This window comes from Pithys albifrons, chromosome 3, assembly GCF_047495875.1.
Source record: "Pithys albifrons albifrons isolate INPA30051 chromosome 3, PitAlb_v1, whole genome shotgun sequence".
In the NCBI taxonomy this organism is placed as follows: Eukaryota; Metazoa; Chordata; class Aves; order Passeriformes; family Thamnophilidae; genus Pithys; species Pithys albifrons.
Genome location: NC_092460.1, coordinates 100,250,139 through 100,264,315, shown reverse-complemented (window position 1 = coordinate 100,264,315; position 14,177 = coordinate 100,250,139). Strand labels below are relative to the sequence as shown.

Sequence of the window (14,177 nt, the reverse complement as noted above, 5' to 3'; positions counted from 1 at the left end):
GATGTGCCGTACGTGTCTGTCCGTGTGGAGGGTGAAGTGAAACTTCACGGCTCAAAATGGCATCCATTTTTTTCCTGGCTCAATCTTGCCCCTATTGTGTTGGGAAAATGGATATATTTTGTCCTGATTCCCATTTTTCCCTTTTTTTTTCCTCCCTACCCTCCCAACGTTTGCAGGCTCAGCCTTTCCCTTTGTGTGCTGAGGCTGAGGGAAGGACTGGCTGGCAGCGGGTTAGGTGGGCGTGTGGCTGTGTGGCATTTGGGCATCCTGGCACCGCTGCAGGGCACCGGGTGGCTGCAGAGGGTCGTGGTGTGGAAGCCCTGGCAGTGTGGGAGTCTCGCCAGGCCCCTCAGGGAGCAGCATTCCCACCATGGGGAGGTGAATGTGGTGCTTGGATCCCCCCGTGTTTCCCAGCTCCTCATCCCGCTGCTCCGAGGGGTTGAGGCTGGAAGGAGCTCTGGGACCCGTCGGTGCCACCACCACTCCATGGAGGGAAAAACACTTCAGGAATTGTGGGGTGAAGAGGAAAAGGGCTCTGGAAATGGGGGAGTCAGAGGATCATCCCTTGCAGGGGTGGGAGGGGGATATTGTGAGACTCAGCTGGATGATCCTCAAAGGAATCTGCTCTTTGTGCTGTGGGGGGGACAAAACCTTTCCTGGCTTCTCCCAGTCCTGCTCAGGGTTCATTCCTTCCCCAGCCCAGATCTGCCCATCCCTGTGAGCTCCTCCAGGGATCCTGGAGATCCAGCCCTTCCCATCTCCACCTCTGCCCCACTCTGGAGGAGGTGACATCCCAGTCAAACCAGCTGAGCCTTTGGGCAGAGGTTGTTTTGTGTCACCCTGACCCTGCAGGGATGAGCTGCAGCATTTGGGCATGGGGGTTTCCTGCAGCCTCTGCCTGGGAATGCCCAGGGAAGCTGTGGCTGCCCCTGGATCCATCCCTGGCAGTGCCCAAGGCCAGGCTGGACAGGGCTTGGAGTACCCTGGGCTATGGGAGGTGTCCCTGCCATGGCAGGGGTGGCACTGGGTGGGCTTTGAGGTCCCTCCCACCCAAACCATCCTGGGAATCCATGATGAGGGAATGCTCTGGAGCCAACAGGAGGGGCTGTGGCAGCCCCTTCACCCAGAGATGACCCTGAGGGTTCCCTGGCACATCTCCTGGCACAGGGACTCAAATCACAGAGCTCTGCTCAAGGTGCTGAAAGATATTTCTTGGCTTACAACAGGGGCAGGTTGGACATGAGAATGAATTTCCTGCTGGCAAGGGTGGGCAGGCCCTGGCAGGGGCTGCCCAGGGAGGGTTGGAGTGCCCAGCCCTGGAGGGGCCCAAGGCAGGACTGGCCGTGGCACTGAGTGCTCTGGGCTGGGGGCCAAGGTGGGCATCGGGCACAGGGTGGGCTCCATGGGCTGGCAGGGCTTTGCCAAGGTGGGCATCAGGCACAGGGTGGGCCCCATGGGCTGGCAGGGCTGTGCCAAGGTGGGCCTTGGGCACAGGGTGGGCTCCATGGGCTGGCAGGGCTGTGCCAAGGTGGGCATGGGGCACAGGGTGGGCTCCAGGGGCTGGCAGGGCTTTGCCAAGGTGGGCATTGGGCACAGGGTGGGCTCCACGGGCTGGCAGGGCTGTGCCAGCCTCAAGGCCTCTGTGATCCTGAACTCCACCCGCCAGCCCTTTCCATGCCCAGACTGGAGCATCTCCTTCCCTGCCAGCCCATCAGGCACTGCCTGTTCTGTAATTTAATTCCTAAAATATTCCCAGCCTGGCCCATCCTGGGAGCAGTGGGTGTTGCAGCCCCCACAGGTTCTGCTCCTCATGTGGTGTCTCCAAATCCATCTGCCCATTCCTGGGCAGAGGAATATCATTCCCAGGCCAGTTAATGCCTGTTGGCACCTGGTTGTGGTGGGATTTGTGGAAGCAGAGGGACAAGGAACACCTGACTTGGGAATTCACACTCGAAACAAGGAGCAGATCCCATCCCTGGAGTGTCCCAGGCCAGGCTGGACAGGGCTTGGAGCACCCTGAGCTATGGGAGGTGTCCCTGCCCATGGCAGGGGTGGCACTGGATGGGCTTTAAGGTCCTTCCAACCCAAACCATCCTGGGTTTCTGTGACCTTATGGATAACAAGGATATCACCATCAAATTAAGCGTTAAAGAAAGGAAGAGGAAACGGCTCCAAGACTTTGCTGGAGGGCAGAGCTTTTGTCTGTTTGTCTGGGGAGAACCAGTTTATTCCTGGAGCTCCAAGCTGATTCCTTCCTGTGGTCTGTGTGTCTCCTGATGCAGCTGATTCCACGGGGACAAGTCTGTGCTGATCCTCCACAGGGCTGACTTTGCTGCTGCTTCTTCCCAAAGCACCAATTTTTTATCACTCAACCCCCAAAGCAAACACTTCTCCTGCTCTGTGGGGGCATCTCCCTCACCACAGGATCCACTCCTGTTTTCCAGGTTTATCCCAGCTCACCACAGCTCCCAGATCCTGCTGCTCCACGGGGCAAGTGCCTGTCCTGGTGCCCTGGGCTGTCCATGGTCCCAAATTCCCCTCTGCCCCTCAGTGCCCCCTCCTGTGCCCACCTTGGGGCACAATTCCAATGAGGAGCAGCCAAAGGAGCTGGGAAGGGGCTGGAGCAGCAGGAGGGGCTGAGGGAGCTGGGGGGGCTGAGCCTGGAGCAAAGGAGGCTCAGGGGGCACCTTCTGGCTCTGCAATCCCTGCCAGGAGGGGGGAGCCGGGACAGGGGGTCGGGCTGTGCCCCAGGGCACAGGGACAGGAGGAGAGGGCACGGCCTCAGGCTGGGCCAGGGGATGTTCTGGTTGGATATTGGGAACAATTCCTGCCTGGAAAGGGCTGTCCAGCCCTGGCACAGCTGCCCACGTGGGGTCCCCACCCCTGGAGGGATTTCACAGCCCTGTGGATGTGGCACTTGGGGACATGGGCAGTGTGACCTTGGGGGAACAGTTGGACTCGATGGCTTGGAGGCTTTTCCCACCTCAGCAATTCCCTGGTTCCACCTGGGTTTGCTGGTTCCTCTCAGGAAGGTCCCAGTTTGCTGTTCAGCCTCAGGTGATGGGTTTCCATCCCTGTGTATGGACCAGGCAGAGCCCCTGGGATCACTGAGATCCCTCAGGAATTCCAGGAGCCAGCCCTGGCAGAGCCCCTGGGATCACTGAGATCCCTCAGGAATTCCAGGAGCCAGCCCTGGCAGAGCCCCTGGGATCACTGAGATCCCTCAGGAATTCCAGGAGCCAGCCCTGGCAGAGCCCCTGGGATCACTGAGATCCCTCAGGAATTCCAGGAGCCAGCCCTGGCAGAGCCTCTGGGATCACTGAGATTTCTCAGGAATTCCAGGAGCCAGCCCTGGCTCACAGCCTGCCGGGATCTGTGGGATCAGTGGATCCTTCCAGAGGGGTTTGGTCTTTTCCTGTCCTGTGAGAACCTCAGGAGCCCCTTCCCAGCCCTGGGGAAGGGACACAGGCAGAGCCCAAGGATCTTCCTGCTGGTCTGGGAAGAGGGAATGTTGTCCCAAAGCCCTGCAGGAAGGTTTGGGATGCAACACTGGGAATGGAGGAGCTCCCTGGTGGTTTCCAGACTGTGGCTCTTGTGCAGAGGATTTTGGAACACTTGGGAATTGGGACTGGAGGTGTTGGCTCATCTCTGTTGAGGGTGGTGTGATCCTTGTGGAGATCTAATGGAAAACTGGGAACAAGGCCCAGCAGAGTCTGGAATTTGGATTATGACTCTTTTATAGGAGCCTTGGGAATTCAAACACTCGGGGGCTGATTTTCATTCACTGCCCCCAGGACTGGGGTGAGGAGAAGAAAAGGCTTTGACTGTGCAGGTCCTGCTCAGGAGTAATTAAAATATCCCTGGATTATCCATCCTGTTCCAGCACAAATCCCAATCCCATCCCCAAGGCAGCTACTGTGGAGAAAATTAACTCCAGCCCAGCCCCAGGATGAGATTTGGTGCCCCCAGGATGGGGTTTGGTGCCCCCAGGATGGGGTTTGGTGCCCCCAGGATGGGGTTTGGTGCCCCAAGGATGGGGTTTGGTGCCCCCAGGATGAGATTTGGTGCCTCCAGGATTGAATTTGGTGCCTCCAGGATGGGGTTTGGCCTCCCAGGATGGGGTTTGGTGCCCCCAGGATGGGGTTTGGTGCCCCCAGGATGGGGTTTGGCCTCCCAGGATGGGGTTTGGTGCCCCCAGGATGAGATTTGGTGCCTCCAGGATTGAATTTGGTGCCTCCAGGATGGGGTTTGGTGCCTCCAGGATGAGATTCTGTTCCCCCAGGATGAGGTTTGGTTCTACCAGGATGAGGTTTGGTTCTACCAGGATGAGGTTTGGTGCCCCCAGGATGAGATTTGGCCTCCCAGGATGGGGTTTGGTGCCCCAAGGATGAGGTTTGGTGCCTCCAGGATTGAATTTGGTGCCTCCAGGATGGGGTTTGGTGCCTCCAGGATGAGATTCTGTTCCCCCAGGATGAGATTCTGTTCCCCCAGGATGAGGTTTGGTGCCCCCAGGATGAAGTTTGGTGCCCCCAGGATGAAGTTTGGTGCCCCCAGGATGAGATTCTGTTCCCCCAGGATGAGATTTGGTCCCCCAGGATGAGATTCTGTTCCCCCAGGATGAGATTCTGTTCCCCCAGGATGAGGTTTGGTTCTACCAGGATGAGGTTTGGTCCCCCAGGATGAGATTCTGTTCCCCCAGGATGAGATTCTGTTCCCCCAGGATGAGGTTTGGTGCCCCCAGGATGAGATTCTGTTCCCCCAGGATGAGGTTTGGTCCCCCAGGATGAGGTTTGGTGCCCCCAGGATGAAGTTTGGTGCCCCCAGGATGAGAGTCTGTTCCCCCAGGATGAGATTCTGTTCCCCCAGGATGAGGTTTGGTGCCCCCAGATCTTCCTGGAGATCCAGCTCTGCCAGAGCTTCTCCCACAGCTGCAGCTGGAATTCCTCCTGTGGCACAGCCTGGATTGGGGGAGTTCTAAGGCCAGGAAATGTCCAAATGGCACAGCCAGAGCTGTGGTGGCTCCTCCAGAGGTGCAAATTTCCTGAGATTTAAAGTCATGAGCTTTGAGAAAAATCTTTGGGTGGGACTGGATGGGCTTTAAGGTCCCTTCCAACACAAACCATTCCATGATTCTGGCTCACATCCACTGCCTGCCATTGAGGACACTGGGAACAGTCATCCCTCCAGACCTGCTCTCCATGAAAAAGGGGATTAGTTCCTCTTTGAGTCCATTTTTGGAGCTCCTTTCCCACTCCCTGGCTCCGAGTCCTGGGGCTCCAGGCAGTGTCACTCCATCTGTCTCCATGTGTCCCTTTCCTGGATTAAATGCTGCTCCTGGAAGTTGTTCCATGAGGACACAGCTCTGCATTTTGGGGCTTGCTGGGTCTTTAAGGCCCTGGTGACACCTCCCAGCTCGTGTCTCACGACGTGCAGGTTGGAGGCTTCCAGCCCACGGGAGCTGCTGTGCCTGGAGTGCCACGTGGGTAACACCCTGGCAGAGCAGGCTGGGAGGTGGCACTGCCTCCCTTGGCTTCAGCTGTTTATAGCTTGGGTTATATCCTTGCCCAGAGGAGCTGTGGCTGCCCCTGGATCCATCCCTGGCAGTGCCCCAGGCCAGGCTGGACAGGGCTTGGAGCACCCTGGGCTATGGGAGGTGTCCCTGCCCAGGACAGGGGTGGCACTGGGTGGGCTTTGAAGTCCCTTCCAACCTCCCAACCCTCCCTGTCCTGGGCAGACCTGTCAGCACCCAGAGGGGCCACACGAGGGTCCCCTGGGTCAGGACAATCAGCTGGAGGCCACCAGAGATGTCCTGGCATCAGAGATGGTTCCAGGATGCTGTTCCTGGTGTGGAGGAGGATTTGGGGCTCCAGGAGAGCTGGGGAGGGACTGGGGCCAAGGCCTGGAGGGCCAGGACAGAGGGAATGGCTTCCCAGTGCCAGAGGGCAGGGCTGGGGGGGATATTGGGAAGGGGTTGGTGTCTGGGAGGGTGGGCAGGGGCTGGCACAGGTTGGGCAGAGAAGCTGTGGCTGCCCCTGGATCCCTGGGAGTGTCCCAGGCCAGGCTGGACAGGGCTTGGAGCACCCTGGGCTATGGGAGGTGTCCCTGCCCATGGCAGGGGTGGCACTGGGTGGGCTTTAATGTCCCCTCCCACCCAAACCATTCTGGGATTCCCAAGAGCATCCTGGAAGGATCCCTCTGGTGACTGATGTGGGATTGTGGGATTGTCTGACTGAGGATTCCTCTGTTGGGGTGGGGGAGCAGCCCCTGTGAGAACACAACTTGCTCCCATCAGGCTCCTTCTCCTGGCTGAGAAACCAGTTCCATTCCCATCTGTCCAACTCCCCCCTTCCTCCCCAGGGATCAGGACCTGGGTTCCCATTCCCATTCCGGAGGGCAGAGCTGGTGCTCCTGACTGTGCTGCTGCTCCACACAGACCATGTGGCTCATTGGCATTATGGAAATAATTTCCTTGACTTTCAGGGCTCTGAATCTCCCCTTTGCTGATTTTCAACACTTCAGGTCTTCCTCACCTCAACCCTCACACCCTTCCAGGCTCAGGTCTGGCCTAACAGCACCTCATTGAGCACCAAGTCTTGGTGGGTCTCTGAACTCCAGACTGTTCAAAGAACTTGCTGGTCAACACTGATCCAAAGGGGTGAATTTATCACTGGGGAGGTCCTGAAAGATTTGGAGAAATCAAATATTCCATTGGCATTCCTAAAAATAGGGAGGATGACTTGTCAACTCTTTGCCACTTGGCTCCTGTCGAAGGGAGGAGTTGTGGAAAGGTGTTGGTGAGAAGCATCTGAGATCCCTCAGCAGATTCACATCCTGTCAGGAGGGGCTGGGCTTGGGGTGGTGCTGGCCTAAAAAATTGTAAATAAAATAACAAAGGAGGAAATGCCTTTCTGGGGATGAAATCAGGGTCTGCAGACACTGAAATGGAGGAGAGGGGAGTGGGGGTGGCTGCAGGGACTGGGCATGGAAGGAGATGCACACCAAGGTCATCCACGGGCTCTGGGCTTCATCAGGGGGGACACAGCCCTAAAAATGCATTTCTGGACAGTTCAGGGTGGGGAGGACTGACCCAGGCCTGGTGACCCAACACAAAGGAGGCTCAGGGGGCACCTTCTGGCTCTGCAATCCCTGCCAGGAGGGGGGAGCCGGGACAGGGGGTCGGGCTGTGCCCCAGGGCACAGGGACAGGAGGAGAGGGCACGGCCTCAGGCTGGGCCAGGGCAGGGGCAGGGGGCACAGGAGGAGGAATTTGGTGCTGGCAAGGGTGGTCAGGCCCTGGCAGGGGCTGCCCAGGGAGGGTTGGAGTGCCCAGCCCTGGAGGGATTTCAAATCCATGTGGATGTGACACACTTGGGGACATGATCAGGGGTGGCCTTGGCAGTGCTGGGGATGGTTGGACTCCGTGGGCTCAGAGGGATTTTCCAACCCAAACCATTCTCTGATTCCCTGACTCAAGCTGGACTCAAATCCCTTGGTCCTTCTGAGCAAGTCCCTTCTTTGGGGTGGCAGGACCAGGTTTTCCAGCCAGGATTGCAATTCCCACCTCACTGATGGGGAAAGGGGCCCTTTGGCCAGCACAGATGTCCATCCCCACGTGTCCCTCTGCTGCTGTGGGACCAGTGTGAGGGCCAGGGGGTGCTGAGGGCAGTGACATGGGGACAGTGCACTGGGTTTGTCCCCTGCTGACTGGGCAAGAGATCTGGAGCCACCAGCTCAGCCAAGGACATGGGAGGAGGGAGTTCTTCTCTCCTGACTTTGCTCTTGGATGTTGTTCCCATCTTGCCTGTGGTCATGGGAGCTGGATGAGGCTTTTAGGACCATGGCTGGGGGGGTCACACGTGTCCCAGAGGCTCTGGGGCTGTCTGAGGGTCTGAGCTGGTGAATTTTGCCTGGAGTTCCCAGCCCTGGAGGGATTTCAGAGCCCCGTGGATGTGGCATTTGGGGGCACAGTCAGTGGTGGCCTGGGCAGTGCTGGGGAAGGGTAAGACTGGATGGTCCCAGAGGAGTTTTCCAATCCAAATGACTCCACAGTTCTATCAGGGAGGTGGAGTTGGGGCTCTGCTCCAGGGCACAGGGACAGGAGGAGAGGGAACAGCCTCTGGCTGGGCCAGGGCAGGGGCAGGGGGGATTTGGGGAAAATTCCTTCCTGGAAAGGGCTGTCCAGCCCTGGCACAGCTGCCCAGGGAGGTTTGGAGTGCCCAGCCCTGGAGGGATCTCAGATCCCTGTGGATGTGGCACCTGGGGACATGGGCAGTGGTGGCCTGGGCAGTGCTGGGGGTGGTTGGACTCCATGTGCTCATAGGCTTTTCCAGCCCCAGTGATTCCACAATTCCCTGACTCTGAATGGTGGGGGGATGCACTGCTGTCCCCCTGAGCTGTGTTTGGGTGCTCTGTGTCACCAGCAGAGGGGTTTGCCCTGCTCAGAGCCCCCTCCCTGTGCTGTGTGTGACCCTCAGAGGGGTTTCCTTTGCTCAGAGCCCCCTCCCTGTGCTTTGTCTGACCCTCAGAGGAGTTTCCTTTGCTCAGAGCCCCCTCCCTGTGCTGTGTGTGACCCTCAGAGGGGTTTCCTTGGCCCCCAGCTCAGTGTCCCCCTCCCTGTGCCGTGTGTGACCCTCAGAGGGGTTTCCTTTGCCCAGAACCCCCTCCCTGTGCTGTGTCTGACCCTCAGAGGGGTTTCCTTTGCCCAGAGCCCCCTCCCTGTGCTGTGTGTGACCCTCAGAGGCGTTTCCTTTGCTCAGAGCCCCCTCCCTGTGCTGTGTGTGACCCTCAGAGGGGTTTCCTTTGCTCAGAGCCCCCTCCCTGTGCTGTGTGTGACCCTCAGTGGGGTTTCCTTTGCTCAGAGCCCCCTCCCTGTGCTGTGTGTGACCCTCAGAGGGGTTTCCTTGGCCCCCAGCTCAGTGTCCCCCTCCCTGTGCCGTGTGTGACCCTCAGAGGGGTTTCCTTTGCTCAGAGCCCCCTCCCTGTGCTGTGTGTGACCCTCAGAGGGGTTTCCTTTGCTCAGAGCCCCCTCCCTTTGCTGTGTCTGACCCAACAGAGGGATTCCTTGGCCCCCAGCTCAGTGCCTGCCTCTCTTTGCTCCCTCCCTTTACTGTGTGTGACCCTCAGAGGGGTTTTCTCACCTCAGAGCCCCCTCCCCGTGCTGTGTGTGACCATCAGAGGGGTATTCTCACCTCAGAGCCCCCTCCCTGTGCCGTGTCTGACCCTCAGAGGCGTTTCCTTTGCTCAGAGCCCCCTCCCTGTGCCGTGTGTGACCCTCAGAGGCGTTTCCTTTGCTCAGAGCCCCCTCCCTGTGCCATGTGTGACCCTCAGAGGGGTTTTCTCACCTCAGAGCCCCCTCCCTGTGCCATGTGTGACCCTCAGAGGGGTTTCCTTGGCCCCCAGCTCAGTGTCCCCCTCCCTGTGCTGTGTGTGACCCTCAGAGGGGTTTCCTTTGCTCAGAGTCCCCTCCCTGTGCCGTGTGTGACCCTCAGAGGGGTTTCCTTTGCTCAGAGCCCCCTCCCTGTGCTGTGTCTGACCCTCAGAGGGGTTTCCTTTGCTCAGAGTCCCCTCCCTGTGCTGTGTCTGACCCTCAGAGGAGTTTCCTTTGCTCAGAGCCCCCTCCCTGTGCTGTGTGTGACCCTCAGAGGGGTATTCTCACCTCAGAGCCCCCTCCCTGTGCTGTGTGTGACCCTCAGAGGGGTTTCCTTTGCTCAGAGCCCCCTCCCTGTGCTGTGTGTGACCCTCAGAGGAGTTTCCTTTGCTCAGAGCCCCCTCCCTGTGCCGTGTGTGACCCTCAGAGGGGTTTCCTTTGCTCAGAGTCCCCTCCCTGTGCTGTGTCTGACCCTCAGAGGGGTTTCCTTGGCCCCCAGCTCAGTTCCCCCTCCCTTTACTGTCTGTGACCCTCAGAGGGGTTTCCTTTGCTCAGTTCCCCCTCCCTGTGCTGTGTGTGACCCTCAGAGGGGTTTCCTTTGCTCAGAGCCCCCTCCCTGTGCTGTGTGTGACCCTCAGAGGGGTTTCCTTGGCCCCCAGCTCAGTGTCCCCCTCCCTGTGCCATGTGTGACCCTCAGAGGGGTTTTCTCACCTCAGAGCCCCCTCCCTGTGCTGTGTCTGACCCTCAGAGGCGTTTCCTTTGCTCAGAGCCCCCTCCCTGTGCTGTGTCTGACCCTCAGAGGGGTTTCCTTTGCTCAGAGCCCCCTCCCGTTGTGTTTTGCAGCCGAGACCCCCATCGAGGAGTTCACCCCCACGCCCGCCTTCCCCGCGCTGCAGTACCTGGAGTCGGTGGACGTGGAGGGGGTGGCCTGGAGAGCAGGGCTGCGCACGGGGGACTTTCTGATCGAGGTGAGTGTGGCACAGCCTCCTCCAGGACTGCCTCTTCCTGCAGCTCTTGGCTTGGATGGGGGTCTGGAGGGGTGGGGACACTGCACTCCATCCCCTGGAGGCAGCAGAGGCTTCATTCAAGGAGTGGGTTTGCAGAAGCTCAGAGGGATATTCCAACCCAAACCATTCTCTGATTCCCTGATTCGTGCTGGGCACAACTCCTGAGCAAGTCCCTTCTGGGGGAATGATGTTCTTTGGGGTGGCAGGAGTGGGTTTTCCAGGCAGGAATGCAATTCACCCCTCACTGATGAGGAGCAACGTTAATTAGTTGCTGCTTTAGGGACTGTGCTTGGAGGAACTGCAGGAGGTGTTGCTGTGGGACTTGTGGGGGACAACGATGTCCCAGGTCAACCAGGTTTGGTGTGAACAGGTCGAGTCTGGATTTCTGAGAGAGGGAGAAAAGCCAGTTCCAGTGGGGCAGCCAAGGAATGGTCACAGGGCTGTGATGACCAAGGTCATTCCTTGGTCTGTCAGTCTGTTCCATGTCTTGGGTCCAGAGGGATCCCAGAGAATTGGTCTCCAATGGAGATGTGCAGTGTTGAGGCAGGAAGGGACGTGGGTTGGGTCCTGCCCCTTCCCAGGGAGCGTTGCTGGCAGGAGGGGTGGGATGAGGCTGGATTGGTACCCAGTCTGTGCAGTGCCCATGGACTGGGACAGGCTGAGGGGTGACCTGGGAGAGGGAATTGAGCTGTGGGTGGGGCAGAGGCTGCACATGGCCCAGCCCAGAACCCCCCGTGCCCTGGGCTGGTCCCACAGCGTGGGCAGCAGGGCAGGGATGGGGGGATTGTGCCCCTCTGCCCCCTCAGTGAGACCCCAAACCCTGCAGAGCTGCCCCAGCCCTGGGAACAACAGCAGGAGCTGCTGGAGCTGCTGGAGGAGCCCAGAGGAGGCCCCGGAGCTGCTCCAGGGCTGATCCCTCTGCTCTGGAGCCAGGCTGGGAGAGCTGGGGGGGTCACCTGGAGAAGAGAAGGGTCCAGGGACACCTGAGAGCCCCTGGCAGGGCCTGAAGGGGCTCCAGGAGAGCTGGGGAGGGACTGGGGACAAGGCCTGGAGGGCCAGGACACAGGGAATGGCTTCCCACTGGAAAAGGAGAGATTTGGGTGGGATATTGGTAATAAAGCTGAACTGGTCTTACTGGTGCTGCTGGGACTGGGGAGGTGAGGGTGGTGCTTGCTCAGCTCAGCTCTGGTGATTTACTCCATGGTCTGAAGGTTGTCCTGAAAACTGGATACCAGGGAAATTCCTGCCTGGAAAGGGCTGTCCAGCCCTGGCACAGCTGCCCAGGGAGGTTTGGAGTGCCCATCCCTGGAGGGATTTCACAACCATGTGGATGTGGCACTTGGGGACATGGACAGTGGTGGCCCTGGCAGTGCTGGGGGTGGTTGGACTCCTTGGGCTCCGAGGGCTTTTCCAACCTAAATACACGTTTTCCAAAGGCTCTTTTCCAGGGATATTGGTCACCCCAGTGCCAGGGAGGTGGGTGAGGAACCCTGAGCTCCCATCAGGGCTCTGTGGCTTCTTTGTGGCCATCCTTTTTCCTCAGACATGGACTGTGTAGTTCATGGGAAGGCTGCAGGGTCAATGATCCTCATCCTACAAACCCTTCCAGGGCTGATCCTTTCCCTGCTCAGACATTTTAAAAACATCACAAAGTGGGGAATTCAGGAATTCCAAAAGGACACGAAGCCACGCGGGGTGTGGGGAGCAGGTTGGTGGGAGAACCTCAACCCCCTCCCCTCATTCCCAGTGGGATGTTGAGCTGCAGAACAAGAGTCTCTGCTGGTTCCTGTTCCTGGGGATGAGCAGGAGGAACTGACCACCCCCGTGGCTGCCAACGTGAGTGGCTTCCCAGGAAGGGAAGCTGGAGGTGGCTCCAGAAGGAGCCCAACAGCTCTGCCGCAGTGGGAGCCACATTCCAGGGGGAAAATCCAGGAGGGAGGGGGCAGGATGGAGCCTGGAACCCTCTGCAGGGCTCTGGGAACACCCTCACTGACCTTTCCAGGGGTCTGGATTACAGAGGGTTTCACTTTAGGTGGAAAGAGTGTGGGAATTCAGAGTTTGAGGCTTTATTTGGAGCCTCAGACCATCTTTTTAGAGATTAAATGAAATAATTAAATAAGTAATAGTTAAATGAAGATGAAATTAATCTTTTTTTTTTAGATTTTGAGAATTCTTAGTCCTGGAGGTCAGTGCTAGACCCATAGGAAGGTGTGAGTTGCTTCCACACTGGAGTGAGCAAATCCCAGTACAGAAGTGGGTCAGCCCTTGGTCAGCATTCCAGACCCTTGGGATGAGTCAGGGGGAGAGGAGGATCTCCAGGTATCCCCTGGTCAGCATTCCAGACCCTTGGGATGAGTCAGGGGGAGAGAAGGATCTCCAGGTATCCCCTGATCAGCATTCCAGACCCTTGGGATGAGTCAGGAGGAGAGGAGGATCTCCAGGTATCTCTGATCAGCATTCCAGACCCTTGGGATGAGTCATTGGGACAGGAAGATCTCCAGGTATCCCTGGTCAGCATTCCAAACCCTTGGGATGAGTTGGTGGGACAGGAGGATCTCCAGGTGTCCCTTGGTCAGCATTCCAGACCCTTGGGATGAGTCAGGGGGAGAGGATTTCTCCAAGTAATTTCTCCAAGTAATTCCAGACCAGATGGGAAGTCCTGAGAGGTGTTTCCAGTTTGGTGACAGGGACAGTCTCCATGTGAGACCTGCTGGATCCCAGTCTCTCCAGTAACAAGTTCCCAGCCCTCCCAGTCTCTCCAGTAACAAGTCCCCAGCCCTCCCAGTCTCTCCAGTAACGAGTTCCCAGCCCTCCCAGTCTCTCCAGTAACAAGTCCCCAGCCCTCCCAGTCTCTCCAGTAACAAGTCCCCAGCCCTCCCAGTCTCTCCAGTAACAAGTCCCCAGCCCTCCCAGTCTCTCCAGTAGCTGCCCAAGGCCTTCCTGCATTTGGCCCTTTTCCCCTGAGCCCCTCTGAGCTCTGGGATCTCACTTTGTCCATGAGCACTGAGACATAAAGCCAAGCTGGGCCTGACTCTGGTCCTGTCCGACTTCTCCGTGGCTGATTTTCCATCTGCAGAGTCGCATTTTCCCTGAACTTCCTTTTGGTGCCACTGTGCCACTGCAGAGAGCCCAGTTCTGCTGAGAGGCTCCTCAGTCCTTGGTCCCTCCGGGCTTTGCCCTTCCTGGAGCTGTCCCGAGTGCTGGAGCTGTTCCCACGTGCCAGTCCCCACAATCCCAGGATCCCTGAGGCTGGCACAGCCCTGCCAGCCCGTGGAGCCCACCCTGTGCCCGATGCCCACCTTGGCAAAGCCCTGCCAGCCCCTGGAGCCCACCCTGTGCCCGATGCCCACCTTGGCAAAGCCCTCCCAGCCCATGGAGCCCACCCTGTGCCCGATGCCCACCTTGGAAAAGCCCTCCCAGCCCCTGGAGCCCACCCTGTGCCCGATGCCCACCTTGGAAAAGCCCTCCCAGTCCACGGAGCCCACCCTGTGCCCGATGCCCACCTTGGCACAGCCCTTCCAGCCCATGGAGCCCACCCTGTGCCCGATGCCCACCTTGGCACAGCCCTGCCAGCCCCATGGAGCCCACCCTGTGCCCGATGCCCACCTTGGCACAGCCCTCCCAGCCCATGGAGCCCACCCTGTGCCCGATGCCCACCTTGGCCCCCAGCCCACAGCACTCAGTGCCACGGCCAGTCCTGCCTTGGCCACCTCCAGGGCTGGGCACTCCAAACCTCCCTGGGCAGCCCCTGCCAGGGCCTGACCACCCTTGCCAGCACCAAATCCCTCCTCCTGTGCCCCCTGC

At 58.7% G+C, this 14,177-nt stretch overlaps 1 protein-coding gene across 1 annotated transcript in view; it reads left to right on the top strand.

Annotated features, from left to right (window-relative positions):
* Window positions 1–14,177, top strand: part of SHANK3 (SH3 and multiple ankyrin repeat domains 3) — a 269,795-nt gene that overhangs the window by 241,623 nt on the left and 13,995 nt on the right. The window contains exon 16 of the mRNA XM_071550093.1: window positions 10,210–10,334. Within this exon, the coding sequence (XP_071406194.1) occupies window positions 10,210–10,334 (125 nt within the window). The remainder of the gene's footprint in view (window positions 1–10,209; window positions 10,335–14,177) is intronic.